At 35.9% G+C, this 14,817-nt stretch overlaps 1 protein-coding gene and 1 pseudogene across 1 annotated transcript; both read right to left on the bottom strand.

Moving 5' to 3' along the window:
- Positions 1 to 2,786: 2,786 nt before the first annotated feature.
- On the bottom strand, positions 2,787 to 8,705 carry LOC133705761 (transketolase, chloroplastic-like; annotated as a pseudogene).
- Positions 8,706 to 9,809: 1,104 nt separating this feature from the next.
- On the bottom strand, positions 9,810 to 14,022 carry LOC133705506 (adenosine kinase 2-like). Its single transcript, XM_062130758.1, has 12 exons — positions 13,827 to 14,022; positions 13,159 to 13,212; positions 12,996 to 13,042; positions 12,846 to 12,877; positions 12,645 to 12,746; positions 12,453 to 12,520; positions 11,426 to 11,502; positions 11,213 to 11,310; positions 11,061 to 11,131; positions 10,921 to 10,987; positions 10,646 to 10,829; positions 9,810 to 10,205 (listed from the first exon to the last, which is right to left on the bottom strand). Exons 1-12 carry the CDS (start codon positions 13,907 to 13,909, stop codon positions 10,063 to 10,065), a joined length of 1,026 nt encoding a protein of 341 aa, XP_061986742.1. The 5' UTR covers positions 13,910 to 14,022; the 3' UTR covers positions 9,810 to 10,062.
- Positions 14,023 to 14,817: the final 795 nt, after the last annotated feature.

Here is a 14,817-nt window from a genome sequence, read left to right as displayed (position 1 = left end):
CGAACAATATTTGTGTTAGATTGTTTTATTTAATGAGAAAAGTTGATATTATATGTTTTTTATTTTTAAAATTCATGGAAAAAAAATATTTAAGCTTAGGTTAATTTTTGGATTTGGGTTGATTTTTGGTTTTTTTGTGGTTTTTTATATTTGTTTTAGACCATATATAGATTTATCACATTTTTTACAGTGTTTTTGGGTTAAAAATAGGGTTTCGGGTAAAAACAACTTAAATCTCAATTTTCTGGCCACCATAATTGACAGAATCTCGGTAAATCAAATGATATGTTGTCTGATTTAAAAAAAAATATTTGAGATGGACGACATGTCATTTATTCTGTTTTAGCTGCAAACAAAAAAATTTAAAGACCAAATCACATAGGCCTAAAAAAAAGGCCGAGATGAGTTGACCTAACTTGTCAAGCCCAACAGCTCCTAGTTTTTGCTTCTTTTTTTTTAATTTTTTTAAAATTAATGATTTTTTTATGGTATTCTCTCTAAATTGTTTTAATTTATATTTAAATTAGTACCTTTTAATTATTTTTTTATTTGAAGAGACTCTTTTAAATGACAATTATTTTTTTAGTTATGCATTTAAATTTGAAAAATCTTTTTTATTCATCTATAATTTTTTTTAATATTTTGTATGGATAAATTTTATTTTTAAAATAAAAAACATATTTTCATTATAATATGTGCAACCTTGCATGATGTTTTTCCACCCCTTTTATTTTATTCAATTAATTTAATTTATGTCCTTATTTCTATTATCATTTGCTTAAATAAAAGAAATATTTTAATAAACAAATTTAGTAAATACAATCAAATAAATATCTTGTCTTTTAAGATTAAATATTCTGACTTATGCTTATATTTTAATTTTTTAAGTTTTATTTTTAGATATCATTAATGATTTTTTATTTATTTATTCGCACACATAGTGCTCAATTTATTTAATTATATATATGTATAAAAAATTTATTTGAACATAGATTTTTATAAAAAAAAAAATTAAAAATATTTGACCCGTAGCGGAGCAAATATCTTATAACTAGAACTAGTGATAAGTTATCGAGAAGAACTAGATTGAGTTTTTATTATTATTATTATTATTTTCATAGAAAATGTATATGGAAAATAAATTTAATTTTGAAATATAAAAATTAATTATTAAAATATTATTAGTGGTCAAATAAAAATATGGCTGAAAAGATAGTATTAACGTTTGAATGCTTTTATCATAAAACAATTTTTTTTTTTTGAGTTTCCTAACTTTGACAATTATGTTGATTGTAATGTGGTTCTACAATACCATCCAATTATGAAATTAAGAAATATTTATACTAAACAATATCGACAATATCTGTGAGATGCTCAGACATACAAATTATGTCTATCATTTCATATAAAACAAAAATGCAATAAACCAGGAAGATTCATTTGAATGCTTAATTTCGATGATTCATCAAATTAGTGTCTATCATTCCCATGTGTTTCAAGATTCTTACTAAGAGGCTGAAAAACTTCTCAAGTTTCATCATCTATCTTGCTGGCTACAACTTGCATTCCCTGATAATTTCTCTTTTCAACTGAGCAATGTAGTAATCCAGTCAGTAGAACTAGCACTTCTACCATATGAACTACTGCAATAACTTGTGCAGGCTATTTCACAGGCAGCCGGCAGGGACGCTCGAATGCGGTGCTTGAAGACACGCTGCCATGCATAACTTGACACATTGTGCTAGTCCTTCGCTCATGTTTGTACATGCCATGACCCTGTTCATAATAAGCTGATCATAAAACTCTTTTTTACCTTGCATATGAACAAAACTAGCCCAGAAGAAGGCTATCCAAGTGTCCTATCACCACCTATACGAATGGAGTAAAAAAATCTATCTACTCTAGAGTGCTGCATCAAACTTTATTTTGCAACCTGACATGGACAGCAACTAAACATGGAAGGAAAAAAAAGGTTTGGGTGACAGTAGCAGACTCATCTAGTTGTTCTAATTCTTTCTAAATGCATTACGGCTATCAAAAGTAACAGAGGCTCGAGGAGCTCTGCAATACTCAGGGCAGGCTGTCTCGCATTTAGGCCGTACTGAGCCTGGTGTGTTTCAATGCTTTGTGGAACGCAGTTATTGACACAAGTTTTCATTGGGTCAACGGCCGCGGATACCATGACAAGCAATGCAAAGATAAGTAAGGTGGCAATGGTTTTTTACATGGCCATTTTCTTTGAGACTTTAGTAAAAATTTGAATGGATTAGTGGATTAACAAATAAGGTGATGATATTGCCTATATTAGGGGGGGAATGGTGCACTTATTAGGGCAAAGAGGTGTTCTTCACAGGTTACTACAAGTGGATTGGAGTAAAACATGGGACGTTTGAGGCATGTATGATCCTTGAAGCCTGAAGGTTCCAATTTTCTATAGAATTAAAGGTCCCTTGACATTTTGGAAAACTGAAATGAGTGGATAAAAGTGAATTTATCAGATACTCTGTTGGTGTTATTTCTTACCATTTGAACAAGGCCACAAGTAATCCTGGAATATTACCCCCACCCTGCTAGATAAAACTGCAGTTACCAGATAATAGCCAGCTAAATGATCCAAATGCAGAATCTTGTTATCTTAATCACTGTGAACCTTTCTTATTTCCTCACAAACTCCTCATTCAAACAGAAATATCAGTTGTTTGGTGATTAATTTATGTCACATACACATAAATTTTATGGTATTTCTGAGAAGATTTTATATGTATACCTTCTGTTCTATGGTGCTGCTATTGAGAAAGCAATGACATTGCAACCCCGGTTACATTCTCTTCAGTAAAACCATGCAATATGCTCCCCTAGCCCCAAACACATCCACACCCATAACAGTACCTTCTCTTCCTAAATAATCCCCCAACCCATTGGTGATCCAGCCTCGATGCTAATGCGCTTCGAGACTCTTGGTGGCAACACATGCTCCTCGTAATCCCTGGGCTGCCTGTTGAAAAGTTGCCAGCAGACAAGTGAAACAACCCTGATTTTTCTCCCTTCTTTCCTTAGCTTCTTAGGACTCCCTTCACAAAGACATAGTTCGGAACCAGTGCCGATCAATATGATATCTGGGAAATTTTTACCAGAATTGTCACTTGTATTGTATCCTTCTCTATCAACTTCACTTGCTGATGTTCCTTCTAAGTTTGCTGCCACCTTTTGCCAGACAATGCAATGACAGTAGGTGCATCTCTATTTGTTACAGAAACTTTGTATGCTCCAGCAGTTTCATTTCCATCTGCTGGTCTGAAAACTAGAAGCCGTGGCTCTGCTCTAAGTCCAGCAAGCTGTTCGTCTGGCTGGTGAGTTGGGCCATCTTCCCCAAGACCAATATAGTCATGAATCATAATATAAATTAACTCCTGCATGAATTAAGGCAGAAAGGAGGATTGATTTTTTCATATAGTCTGAGAACATAAGGAAAGTAGATGCAAAAGGGACTGGACCACTTTTATGCAATGCGATTCCGTTTGAAATTGCCGCCATTGCATGCTCTCGCAATCCATAGCGTATATTGCGACCATAAAAGGATTTATCCTGAAACTCTCCGGATCCCTGCAGATAGACTTTGTCAGAGGAAGCAAGATCAGCACTCTCACCAATCAGTCCTGGAAGCACCTTGACTAGCTGGTTCAAGCACTTTTCAGACTATCCTCGAGTAGCATCCACTGGGTCTGATACAGACCACTTCTGTTGGGATAAGAGCAAGATCCAGTTAGTGATTAATTTTGAGGGTGCTATGTTGTCATTTCTGAACTTAATAAACTCCTTCACAAGTTAAAAAAAAATGGAAACAAAGTTAAATGAATCTATTGCATCTAAGCATGTACATAGACTATAGAGCGTCTTGGATTCTGCAAATTACCGACAAGCAGCTTTCCCAGTTAGGAAGCAGACCACCACTATGAACAACTTCAAATTCCGCGTCCTCCTCGGGATACTTGCACTAGTTTTCCTCCATAATCTGTTTGAATTTGCATTTCCCTGCATATTACATCATGATTTTTCTCGGTCGAATTCTGATGTGCAGCTGTAAAAAATGAAGTTGCTAAACCAGAGCTGATTTCAGCAAACCAAACCTATAGACCATTGGAATAACATGGAACGGATACCGATTATCCCATTTAACTGTTAGACAGTCTCCCTGTTCATCTGTGTATTTAGATCATTACAAGGTGTCGATTATGCATAATTGATAGTATTGGTTACATTATATGGAGGGTAGCTATAAATGGCCTAGCCGATATGCAGTTCGTTAATTTCACATTTGCTTCCCATGCCATGAGCTACTTAAGGGCATCTCAGGAAATGATCAAAAACCAGAATATACAGCACAAATGTAAGCAACTTTTGATAAAGGCACAAACCCTGATGAAAGCTGGTTTTTCAGTTTCACCTAAAGCAGATAGAAGAGGATTCTTGAATGGATCCATATCACCATGTGTGTTATCAGCTGTAATTGTAATCCAACCAAGAGCTTTGAATCCAGCAGATACATCTTCAGAAAATCCCAGGCTAGTCGGTTCATCAATAGTATTATGATCATCATCAGAAATCATCGTGAGCTTGTGGAGCTTCTAACGTGTAGCCAAAGATGCAGCTTCATGCGCTATTCTCTCCATGGCACACCCATCTCCCATTATGCAATATCTGCATCAAGAATCAGTAAACAGCTAAGACAACCTGCCCATCTTGATATTATCTATGAAAATGAGCTAGCTACAAAGATATACAAACGTCCGATGGTCAACCATATCGCAAACAGGCTTATTGAATCTAGCTCCCAAGTGAGCTTCCGCTAAGGCAAGACCAACCGCGTTAGCCATCCTTGACCAAGTGGCCCTATTTACGAATCAGATATGAAGAAAATCACTATAAATTTCCATGAGTAGATAAGCATTTTTACATTGATACTATAGAGTTTGTCTACCGTGTCAATGCATAATACAGATTCTTTCATACCTGTTGTGACTTCAATGCTATCTGCACTGTAATTCTCTGGGTGACCTGGGGTGCGACTTCAAAGCTTACACAAGCGCTTCAGGTCTTCTAGCTGAATCAAGCATGGCATCAAAATTAATATAGTCAAAAACCTATAGCTCACATATGCTTGGATATGTAAAGCAAACTAAAGTTCAAAAGAAGCATCAATAATCTAGAATGTTCAAAAGTAGGACTTGACATTTGGATCAATAGCCTATTTTGGCAGGGGAAGCTGGGCTGAGAGAGTTGAAAGGAGTCAGGATCCAGGTGTCAAAACTGAGGTGAAATGTCCTAAACTGCTAGTGATGTGGATTGTCTAGAAAATTGGCAGTTGGGATAGGAACAAGTGAAGTTTGGGAGAGGTGAGATCATGGAGTTTCATTAGGTACAAGTGGCGAGCATTCAGAGATAAAGAATTTTTATTGGTTTTTCCACACAATTTCCATTTCTGTGACCATCTAGTTATGTTTTACCTCAGTGTAAAGCGAGATGTTAAAATGCTAGCATTTTACAAAGTTTGTTGTTTTGGGTACATTGGTTAAATCTTGGATAGGCCAGACACAGTTTGAGATTAGAATTTCTTGATCCACACCAGCTTGTCACCCTTGCATAAGGACAATGCTAATTCATTGATCGATCCTGCATCATGTACTTGAAAAGTACTTGTCTTGGGGACCAAGTTCTTAAATTGCATATCAGTCAGCAAAGAGACACCAAGTAGGTGATTGGACGTGTACAGGTTGTACTGGAAGGCAGGGTGGCTATCAAATCAAAGGATCCATCTCCTTGGCACCAAAAATTGGCAGCAGCAGGGGTCCCATGATATAACAACACAGAAACGTAAACATATGCTTTGCAGATGGAGTGTCTTGCTAAAAATAACCATAAAACTTATTTCTTCTCTTTTAGATCTTTTATAGAAACTCTATGCTTATCAATATGACCCTATTGTTCAAAAGATAATACAAAATAATTGAACAATGAACTGGAAAACAGTGTCTTAAACTACCATAGTTTTTAGTATCATGTGAGAAAGACTCCCAACCTCCGACCATGCAATATCTCTGTCTCTCTCCTCTTGCAAATTGGGTAGGGAGATGATGAAATCATTGATATTATTCAGACCATGTTTTCAAAATCTGTTGACTAGTTGTTTCATCTTTTTTAATGTCGTGTCCTTATTGAACATGTCTTCAAATAGCACCTAACAAAACTGTCTTTTAAGCCAAATCCGTGTGCTAACTTCAGGTTTTCTCCACTGGAAAACCAGCGTGTGGAATCAGTATCTAATATTTAGTTTGTTTTGAAGGATAACTATACTACACTTGCACATTCTTGTGAAAAATTAAAACTATGCCGCCCTCTCTGGAAGAACACTTGATTAGAGCAACACTTTCAAAGCTAACTGAATTCTTAATGTTTGTTGATAGCTAATCATAAGAATTCAGAGGAATAAGCACAATCTAGCCTAATTTGATTGCCATAAAAAATTACCTTGAAGGTTTGCCAAGTCCTGCAAAAGATCAAGAACTACCAATACCAGATACTTAACTGGAACTTGAACCCCGTTTGAAAGGGAGTTCTGTAATGTTTGCTTCTCATTTCCCTTATAACCCAGTCCTTCAAATTACTGCATGATCTTAATTTGTTCCGATGGTTTTAGCTTCATTATGTTATATTTTTATATTTCTTGATTAGCTCACAGTCATGATGCTTTTGAAACCATGCAGATATTTACTTCATCAGGATTTGGAGCACACTTGTTTGTCAGAGCTATAGTCAAAAGATAACCATGATGGCCAAAAATAGCCAAAAATGGCAACTTGTATTATTATTATTATGATCAAGCTAGCTGCTCTTTTCTCAGCAATCTACAGAGCGTGTGGAATGAAAAGAAGATGCATGAACCCAAAAAAAAAAAGATGGAGAATATGTTGTCATTTATACCTGCTTATTAATCAATTAAAATATGCAAAATCAATAAGTTTTGGACAACTATAAAAACCACACATCCAGTTCCATGATTTCCCATCCTCTTTCCCACTTAATATCTCTCTTTCTCATAGGACCATGGCGTTAAAGATGATAAAGAAGGGCAGGTTTCTCAAACATTGTTCCTACAAGTGCATCAATCTAGGAACCAACTGGTTTATGAAACATGCAACTTGTAACCATTTTCAAGCTTGGGAAAGCCGGTCTCTTTTGCCTGAGGACGACTACTGCATAGTACCAAAAGATGTTCCAAAAGGTCATTTAGCAGTCTATGTAGGTGAAGACTGCAAAAGATATGTCATCAAGGTTACTTTACTCAAGCATCCTCTCTTCAAGGCATTGCTTGATCGCACTGAGGAGGTTTTTGGTTTCACCACGGGCTCAAAACTTTGCATTCCATGCAATGAGAGCATGTTCAAAAGCATACTGCACTGCGTTAACTCTCATCAGGATCGTGGGTTTTGGTTGTGTTTCTGAAATGCAAAGGTTTATCTAGTTTAGCAATTTTAGTTGAGAGAAGAAAGAGCAAGAGAAGGCAGCTTTACTGTACATTATTGGGAAGAAATTGTAATCGCAATTGTAATTCTGTTGTTCATTAATATGCAATTTTTGTAAATTCTGTGTAACATGCAAGGCAAGTTCGATATCACGATTGTCCTGCAAACAAATTTAGCTCAGCAAGCTTAATTGCTTCAGTGTAAGAGCCCCACTTCCACTGCATTAATGGGTCATTACAACTTGCTGGTAGAAAATTAATGATCGTTTGCGTAGAAATTATGGAGCGCAATTAAATGCTAAGATATCATATGTACTTAGAACAAGATTTAATAGGAAAACAATTAAAATCCACAGCCGTTATTAATCTCCCATTACAAAAATCTAACTGTTTAGAAATCTACAATCAAGCCAAATAAACTGAAGGCTTTACAGCAGAATGAGAGACAAATTTGTATGACTTAAAGCAAAGTATTGTCCGAAACCTGTTTTGATGCGGAGTCACCCATCAAATCACTCAGCTCAAAATTGGATTGAAATGGAAAACATCCATGATTTAAGTTCTTCTCTAATGACAGCCTGTCAGTACTTCCATTTGTGATGTTAAAGAACGTCACGCATCGATCATGTTCTTTCATTAGTGCAATGTCAGCATTGCAGAAGGCCACAGGCCTTGTATAGGGTTCTTTTCTTCTTAAAGCTTCTATGTTTACTGTATGTGTCTTGTTCCATTCCTTTCTGTCATAATTCTCCATGACCCATAATTCCATGAAACTATCTTCTCTACCAATGGAGGTTATGGCAAGTTTTCCCTTGTATCTGACAAGAGCAATGTCCTTGCTTTTGTTATCCTCAGAAACTGGTAAAGGAAGTGAAAACATGCTGTAGCTCTCCTTGTTTACATGAAATGCAAATATGTCGTTTTTTTTCCAGGTAAGCCAATGAAGCGAGCCATTTACGGACACGTTAGTATTGCGACTAAGTAACTCTGTTTGTGGCAACTTTACTTCCTCCAATTGCTTCCACTTCCAAGTCTTTGAATCAAACAACTCACATCTAACCCAGTGATATCGATAAAACTCTTTATCTTGATAGCGAGTTTTTGGCTCCGAGAATCTTACTATCTTGTAATGCAAAGGGTTTGATCCTATCACAATCATGCTAGTTTCTAAAGTTTGGTATCGCATCTTTGGATTTGGGATTATTTGCCATTGTTTGGTGGTAGGCTTGCATACATAATATTGTGGTCGATGATGAGTTTGACAGAGCAAAAGACCTTGGTTTGTTGAAGCCACAATCTCTATGCTAGCAGGTAAGAAATTGAGGGACAATTTCGGATAAGGCTTCAAGGTGTCACTAGACACAAAGGAAGAATAAAATTTGTTGCGGATCATGCTTTGTGTAAAAAAGCCAGAGATGATGTTAGTTCTTTGGCAATGATGATTGGTAAAGGTAGACTCATAGGTGATCTTGTTACGTTCCTTGGAAAGAAGCCTACATTTCTCTACCGTTTCCATTGATGAACGTGTTAAGATCTCAAAGATGATATCTAAACAAAAATCATGATCGGACTCCATGGTAAAGAAGGAAGAAAGCGCTCAAGGGGGGGTTCTTGCTGATAGAGAAATAATGGGGTTTTAAATTAGCAGGGGAAAGTTGGGAGCAAGCTGGGTTTAAATAGGAGAGAGCAAAGTTGCCCAGCACTCGTAGAATTAGCTGGAAGTTTACCAATCAGTTTCGGATTAGGATTAAGGAAGTTCCTAAGAGTAAAACTTGAAAGCCCAGTCAAACATTATCTGCACACAAAAAAACGTAAAAACGTTGTACTTTCCCTTCTCCTTAAAGGACACAGAAACCACACCAAGCTAAAATTCTTTGGATGTTGAAGTAGAAAGAAAGGGGGATTTGGGATAGTTCTTTTCTTCCTGCTCCTTGCAGCGCGAAAATATTCCCTCGTCAAAAATATTATTACTGAAAAGAAAATTTTACCCTTCGTTCTAGATTCTATATTTCTTTTTTCAAGAAATATGGCGCAGGTAAAAGATTTTATTGCAATGGGAGTCCAAGGCTACTCACAAAAACCAAAAAAAATAGCTCGGCTTGCAGCATAATTACCCAGAGTCTATTTTTGATTGTATATTTGATATTTCTATTGGTTTGAAAAAAATTAATTCAAAAAATATACTTTTACTTGAAATTGATTTGGAGAATATGATGCCACGTTATTAACGAGATTATATAAATAGCATTATAGCACAAATGACCGAGCCTTGCGTCAAAGAACAACAGACTCGTCTGAACCAGACCTGGTTTATTTTTCATTGCGAAAGCGGGAAGAAAATAAATGCTTGGTGGATTATGCCACGGATAGATTCATCAGCGCTGTGGACTACTATCCCAAAGCATATACAGCATCGATGACATAAAAATAAAAATTCTACCAAAATATATGGTTCAGTAGCAAATAATGTAGGCCGCCACGACGCACAGAAAACCTTACTCAGACCGTATATAGTAAAACTTTCGGGTGGGAGAAAGGAGCCTCTAACTGAAATCAGGCTTTTCAGGATATGTGCAACCTGACCTTTGGATTATGACATTTGCCGCATAGCAACCAGCTTTCACACAGTCTTCAATGGGCTTCTCTTGTACCAGTTGGGACAAAAATCCACCAACAAATGCATCACCTGCCACGAAAGAAAAGCTAGTATTACCATTTGTTGGGAGACTTCTAAACTAATAAGACAATAACACCAGGTCTTCTTTAATAATTTATTCTTCTTATTGAGCCAAATGAATCCTGCTGGGTTACTGAAGCTAATAGCAGCTTCGAACACTAAATTTCGCTAGCAAAGTGAAAGAAAAAAAAATTACATTTCTTATCACCAAAATGGAAGATGATCTAGATTTCTAGCAAGTTTGCTGTTTAAATGGAGGGAGCTAGATAAATAAAACAATACTATCAATACACCACTCAATAAAATGTTGAGCTCGGTTGCAAAAAAGAAAGAATGGCAGACATTAACTTTTAAACATTTTGAAATTCAAATCAAAGGATGCATCCCAAAGATCTCTCAGCAGTTCCAAACATTGGACATAGTAATAAAGATACAGGAAGAGAGCATACCTGCTCCATTGGTGTCAACAAGCTTCTCCTTGGGTAACAATATCACAGGGAATAATTTCACCTTCCCATCCTCAGCAACCACAACAGGATCTGCACCCTGAGTAATAACAGTAATCCTCTTGTGTGCCCCTGATGCCTTGGGCCATTGGGAAATCTTTAGAGCAATCTCCTCGACATTCTCAGTCTGGTAAAACAGAAAAATCCAATTAGGTAAATTGCATGGAGTAACTGAATGTGGTTCTCTGATCAACTATAGCACACCAAGAAATAATTACCTCCCATCCATGAACCTTGGCAAAGGTTCTGGCTTCAGTCTCATTTCCAAAGACATAGTCCATATAACTGTAGTCAAAAGGTGAATCAGTTTTGAACCATTGACAAACATCATGAACAAAGGAGGGGATAATAAACTTACGGAAGAGCATTCTCCTGCGCATCCTTGAAGAACTCGCAGATAAATGGAGCAGAAAGATTCATCGTGAAGATCTGCACATGCATGTCTCAGACTACCGAATTTCAAAAAAGGCAATAATTACAAGAGATAAGATCTAATAGAACAAGATTTACCTTGTTGTTTGCAGCTGCATGTTCAGCAACAAGCATAATGGATTCAGGAGACACGGTAAGGAAGAACCCGGCAATGTAGAAATATTTTGCCTTTTCAACTGTTCAAAAAAAAAAAGGGGAATAAGTTGCAAACGTGAGACCAACATGACATATTACCAAAAACTAAACAAACTACTGAAAGCAGATGCAGAGAAAAAGAAATGGAAGTAGTACCAAGTGCCCAATTTTCTGGCCTCTTTAAGTGCTCAGATTTGTAACAATTTGCAGCAGACAAATTTGCGATAAGCGACCTGCACAAACAGTTAACTTTTAACCCAGAAAACTACAATTGTCAAAACACAAGATTTGGAAGAGGGGGTGAGGCCATTAGCACTCCTCCAGTATAAATGACAGCACACCTAAGAGTGCCATCAATACTTTATGGAGACTTAAAGCCCCATCCTTGGCACAGATGCTACCAAATCCAACAGGCACACCCCACAGATGCTCAGCATGTAGAATGGAAACTGAACAAAATGTTGATCTAGGACATAGTGCTAGAAAATATGGTACCCGTGATGACTGGAAAGTCAATACGCAGAAAATTACAGCTAATGCCCAACTAACAGCACAGGATCTCTAGAAAAAAAATGGAGTAACAAATTATTTCTATAGCAAATGAATGTTTAATGAAAAAAATCCTATGCTGTGAAGTTGGAAAGAATCAATACACCTACACATAAGAGACAAATGGGTGTAACACCAAGACACGGAATCCTGGAGCGTGCACCTCTCATGACTCAATCTAGGATACAACATGAACCACGGGTCCAGTTGTCCTGCAGGTGACCTCAATACTGAATGAAGTGACACTGAAGAAACCCAAGTCATCTAGTTATTCATCTTATAACAGTTGGAGATTAAAATTCTCTATAACCAAATAATACATGGTATAGCCAAGGGACATCCCTCTAAACCAGCCTTTAAGAAAGGAACCTCACATCAAATGGGTATGGCTGAAACATAAAATCTTCTACAAGGTGTAGCCAGCAACCCTCTAGACATGAAAATCCAATCATTCAAAAAGGCAAGTCAATCAATTATAGTTTGCATCTTTTAATAATATGATGCAATATACCCATAAAAGATGATGCTTGTTATAGACAGCACAGTTCTGAATTTTTTGAAACAAGAGCAATTTCATGTCAGTTTGCAGCAATGTATTCAAATTATAAATACAAGGCAATCAGGTAAAACTGACCTCTCACCACCGACAACACAAACAGCACATGTTCCAGTTGGAGCAGCCTCATCCTCATAATAATGTACCTGTATTCACATTCTAATTAAATCTCCTAGACTACGCAAACAACCTATATTCACAACCTAATTGAATCTCCTAGACTATACAAACAACCTAAACATTGAAAACAAAAGATGCAGAGTAACTTACATTAACACCAGCTTTCATTGAGTTTTTCTTCATCTCCTCCCCAAACTTGTCCTTTCCAATGCAGCCCATATAGCTGGTTGCACCAGGAATTTGGAGCATCCACTATAAGAGACACAAAAGTCAAGCAGACTCAGAACAAATCAGTCAGAGACTATAAGCATAACTACAAAAACATATGCAGTCATATATATTAAAACAAACCTGTGCAACTTTGATTGAATTTTGAGTAGCACCTAAAGGTAACATACAAAACATCAATTAAAACATGTTAGTTCAAAAACTCAATCTCAGACTAAAAAAGTTTAAAAGAGACATCTTTACACTTCCTTCATCGGGAAATTCTGTTGTTACCTCCTGCAATGAATTCTACGGTATACTTGCTGGCCATCTCATCGTACCTTCAAATATCCGTCAAAACAAAATTCAATGAGCGTCAACCGAATGTTTCAAACTCATGAAAAAAGTTAAACATTTAGCAAGATACGAAACGAACAGATATGTCAAGAGAACTTACATGGGTATGTGCTTGTCTTCCGCAAGGATAGCATTGTTCAGCTTGATGTCATACCTACCAAACAATCAAATTACAAAAATCAACAATATTACAATTCGTAAACTAAATCACCACATACATAAATTTGAATCGAGTAAAATCCGATCTGTAGAAAACAACTGAAGTCACTAAATGAAGCTTAATTCTCACATCTGACACATCAAGCATAAAATTATTTTTCGCGGTAACCAAACATTCACAGTAAAATTTTCAAAAAGAGAAATCAATCATGAAATGAAAGAAAAAAATCAGATCTGTCATTGCAAACAAAAACACACAAAGAGAGCAGCTCAGATCTGCCTCTTATTTAAAATCAGCTAACAAAATACGATCAACAGTTAACAGATACAGATCAAACTGTATCGGATGATAAAGACTCGAGCATTGAAATAAAAATAATAAATAAAGAAAAGTTTAGGGTCTGGTTTCTGCAACATTGAAAGCAATAAACACATGGCATGTTTGTTATTGTTGTAGCGATTGGTTTTTAAATTGATTTTTACTTGAAAATACATTCAAATTAATTTAAAACAAAAATAAATAAATAAAATAAACTTTTTAAAAACTTCTGATATGCAAAAACAAAGATGCTTATAGTTAGAAAGGAATTTGAAAGAGACAGAACTTACTTTTGCAAGAAATCATCGTCGACAACAGCAGAAATGTCAAGGAGTGGGTTTCCCATACCCAACAAGATCCCCTCGGACGCCATTTTTGTGTTATTCTTCGGAGAGATGAATAGAGAGAGAGAGAGAGTGGTATACAGCAACTGATGCTAGTAGAAAGGAGCGGGGTTCTTCGTGGGGAGTAATGGAGTTAAGTACAGAGTGACAGGGGGTTGTTGTTGGGGTTCATTCAATGAACTTCATTGTGTTATTTAGTCCCTTTACTATCTATTTCATCTTATTTTGGTATTTCCAGTGTTTTTTATCCCAATATCATCCTTTTTAGTTTTTCATCTGACAATGAAAAATCATGAATGACAATAATTTAAGAAATTTATACTAGCACATTGAAGAAAATATGATAATAAGAAAAAAATATTGATACTTTAAAAAGATTTGGAGCACGGATGATATCTGGAACTCTTTAACAATAATTTTAAGTTAAAGTTATTTATAGTAAAAGAAAAGGGAGCATGTACGGGCTGATTATATATTTAATAGAAAATATTCAGAATTCTATTTGTAAATATACATTTATATCTTAATTTTATTTTTATTAACGTGGGTGTTCAGACTAATTTGCTCATACTTCAACTAATCTCACGGGTCCTGATGTTAATGACTATGTAAGCCTCTAGTAATTGTCATATTAACAACTACATGACTCGAACCTGAAATCACAATAAAAGCAAATCTTTTAATTTCAAGCTCTTGTCACTTGATTATATTAACAGCTTGTGGACATCTCGATTAATCCTACGAGTCTTAAAGTTAACAATCATGAAAATTTTCAATGATCATAATATTAGTAACCACATGACTAAAACCTAAAATTATAAAGAAATCAAATATTTTAATCCCAAACTCTTACTATTAAATCACTTATTAGATGTTTTTTATTTTAAACACCTGTAAATCAGATCGGTGAGCTATGAACATGTTATATCATAAGACA

The sequence above is a fragment of the Populus nigra genome, chromosome 10 (assembly GCF_951802175.1).
Source record: "Populus nigra chromosome 10, ddPopNigr1.1, whole genome shotgun sequence".
NCBI lineage: Eukaryota > Viridiplantae > Streptophyta > Magnoliopsida > Malpighiales > Salicaceae > Populus > Populus nigra.
This window is presented reverse-complemented; position numbering and strand designations above follow the sequence as displayed.

Excerpts from the sequence above, each read along its gene's own strand:
- LOC133705506 (XM_062130758.1), bottom strand. The coding sequence starts at position 13,909 with ATGGCGTCCGAGGGGATCTTGTTGGGTATGGGAAACCCACTCCTTGAC. Across the intron at positions 12,747-12,845 it reads ATTCAATCAAAGTTGCACAG|TGGATGCTCCAAATTCCTGG; the intron begins GTTTGTTTTAAT and ends TGTCTCTTATAG. Across the intron at positions 11,132-11,212 it reads ATGCAGCTGCAAACAACAAG|ATCTTCACGATGAATCTTTC; the intron begins GTAAATCTTGTT and ends ATGCATGTGCAG.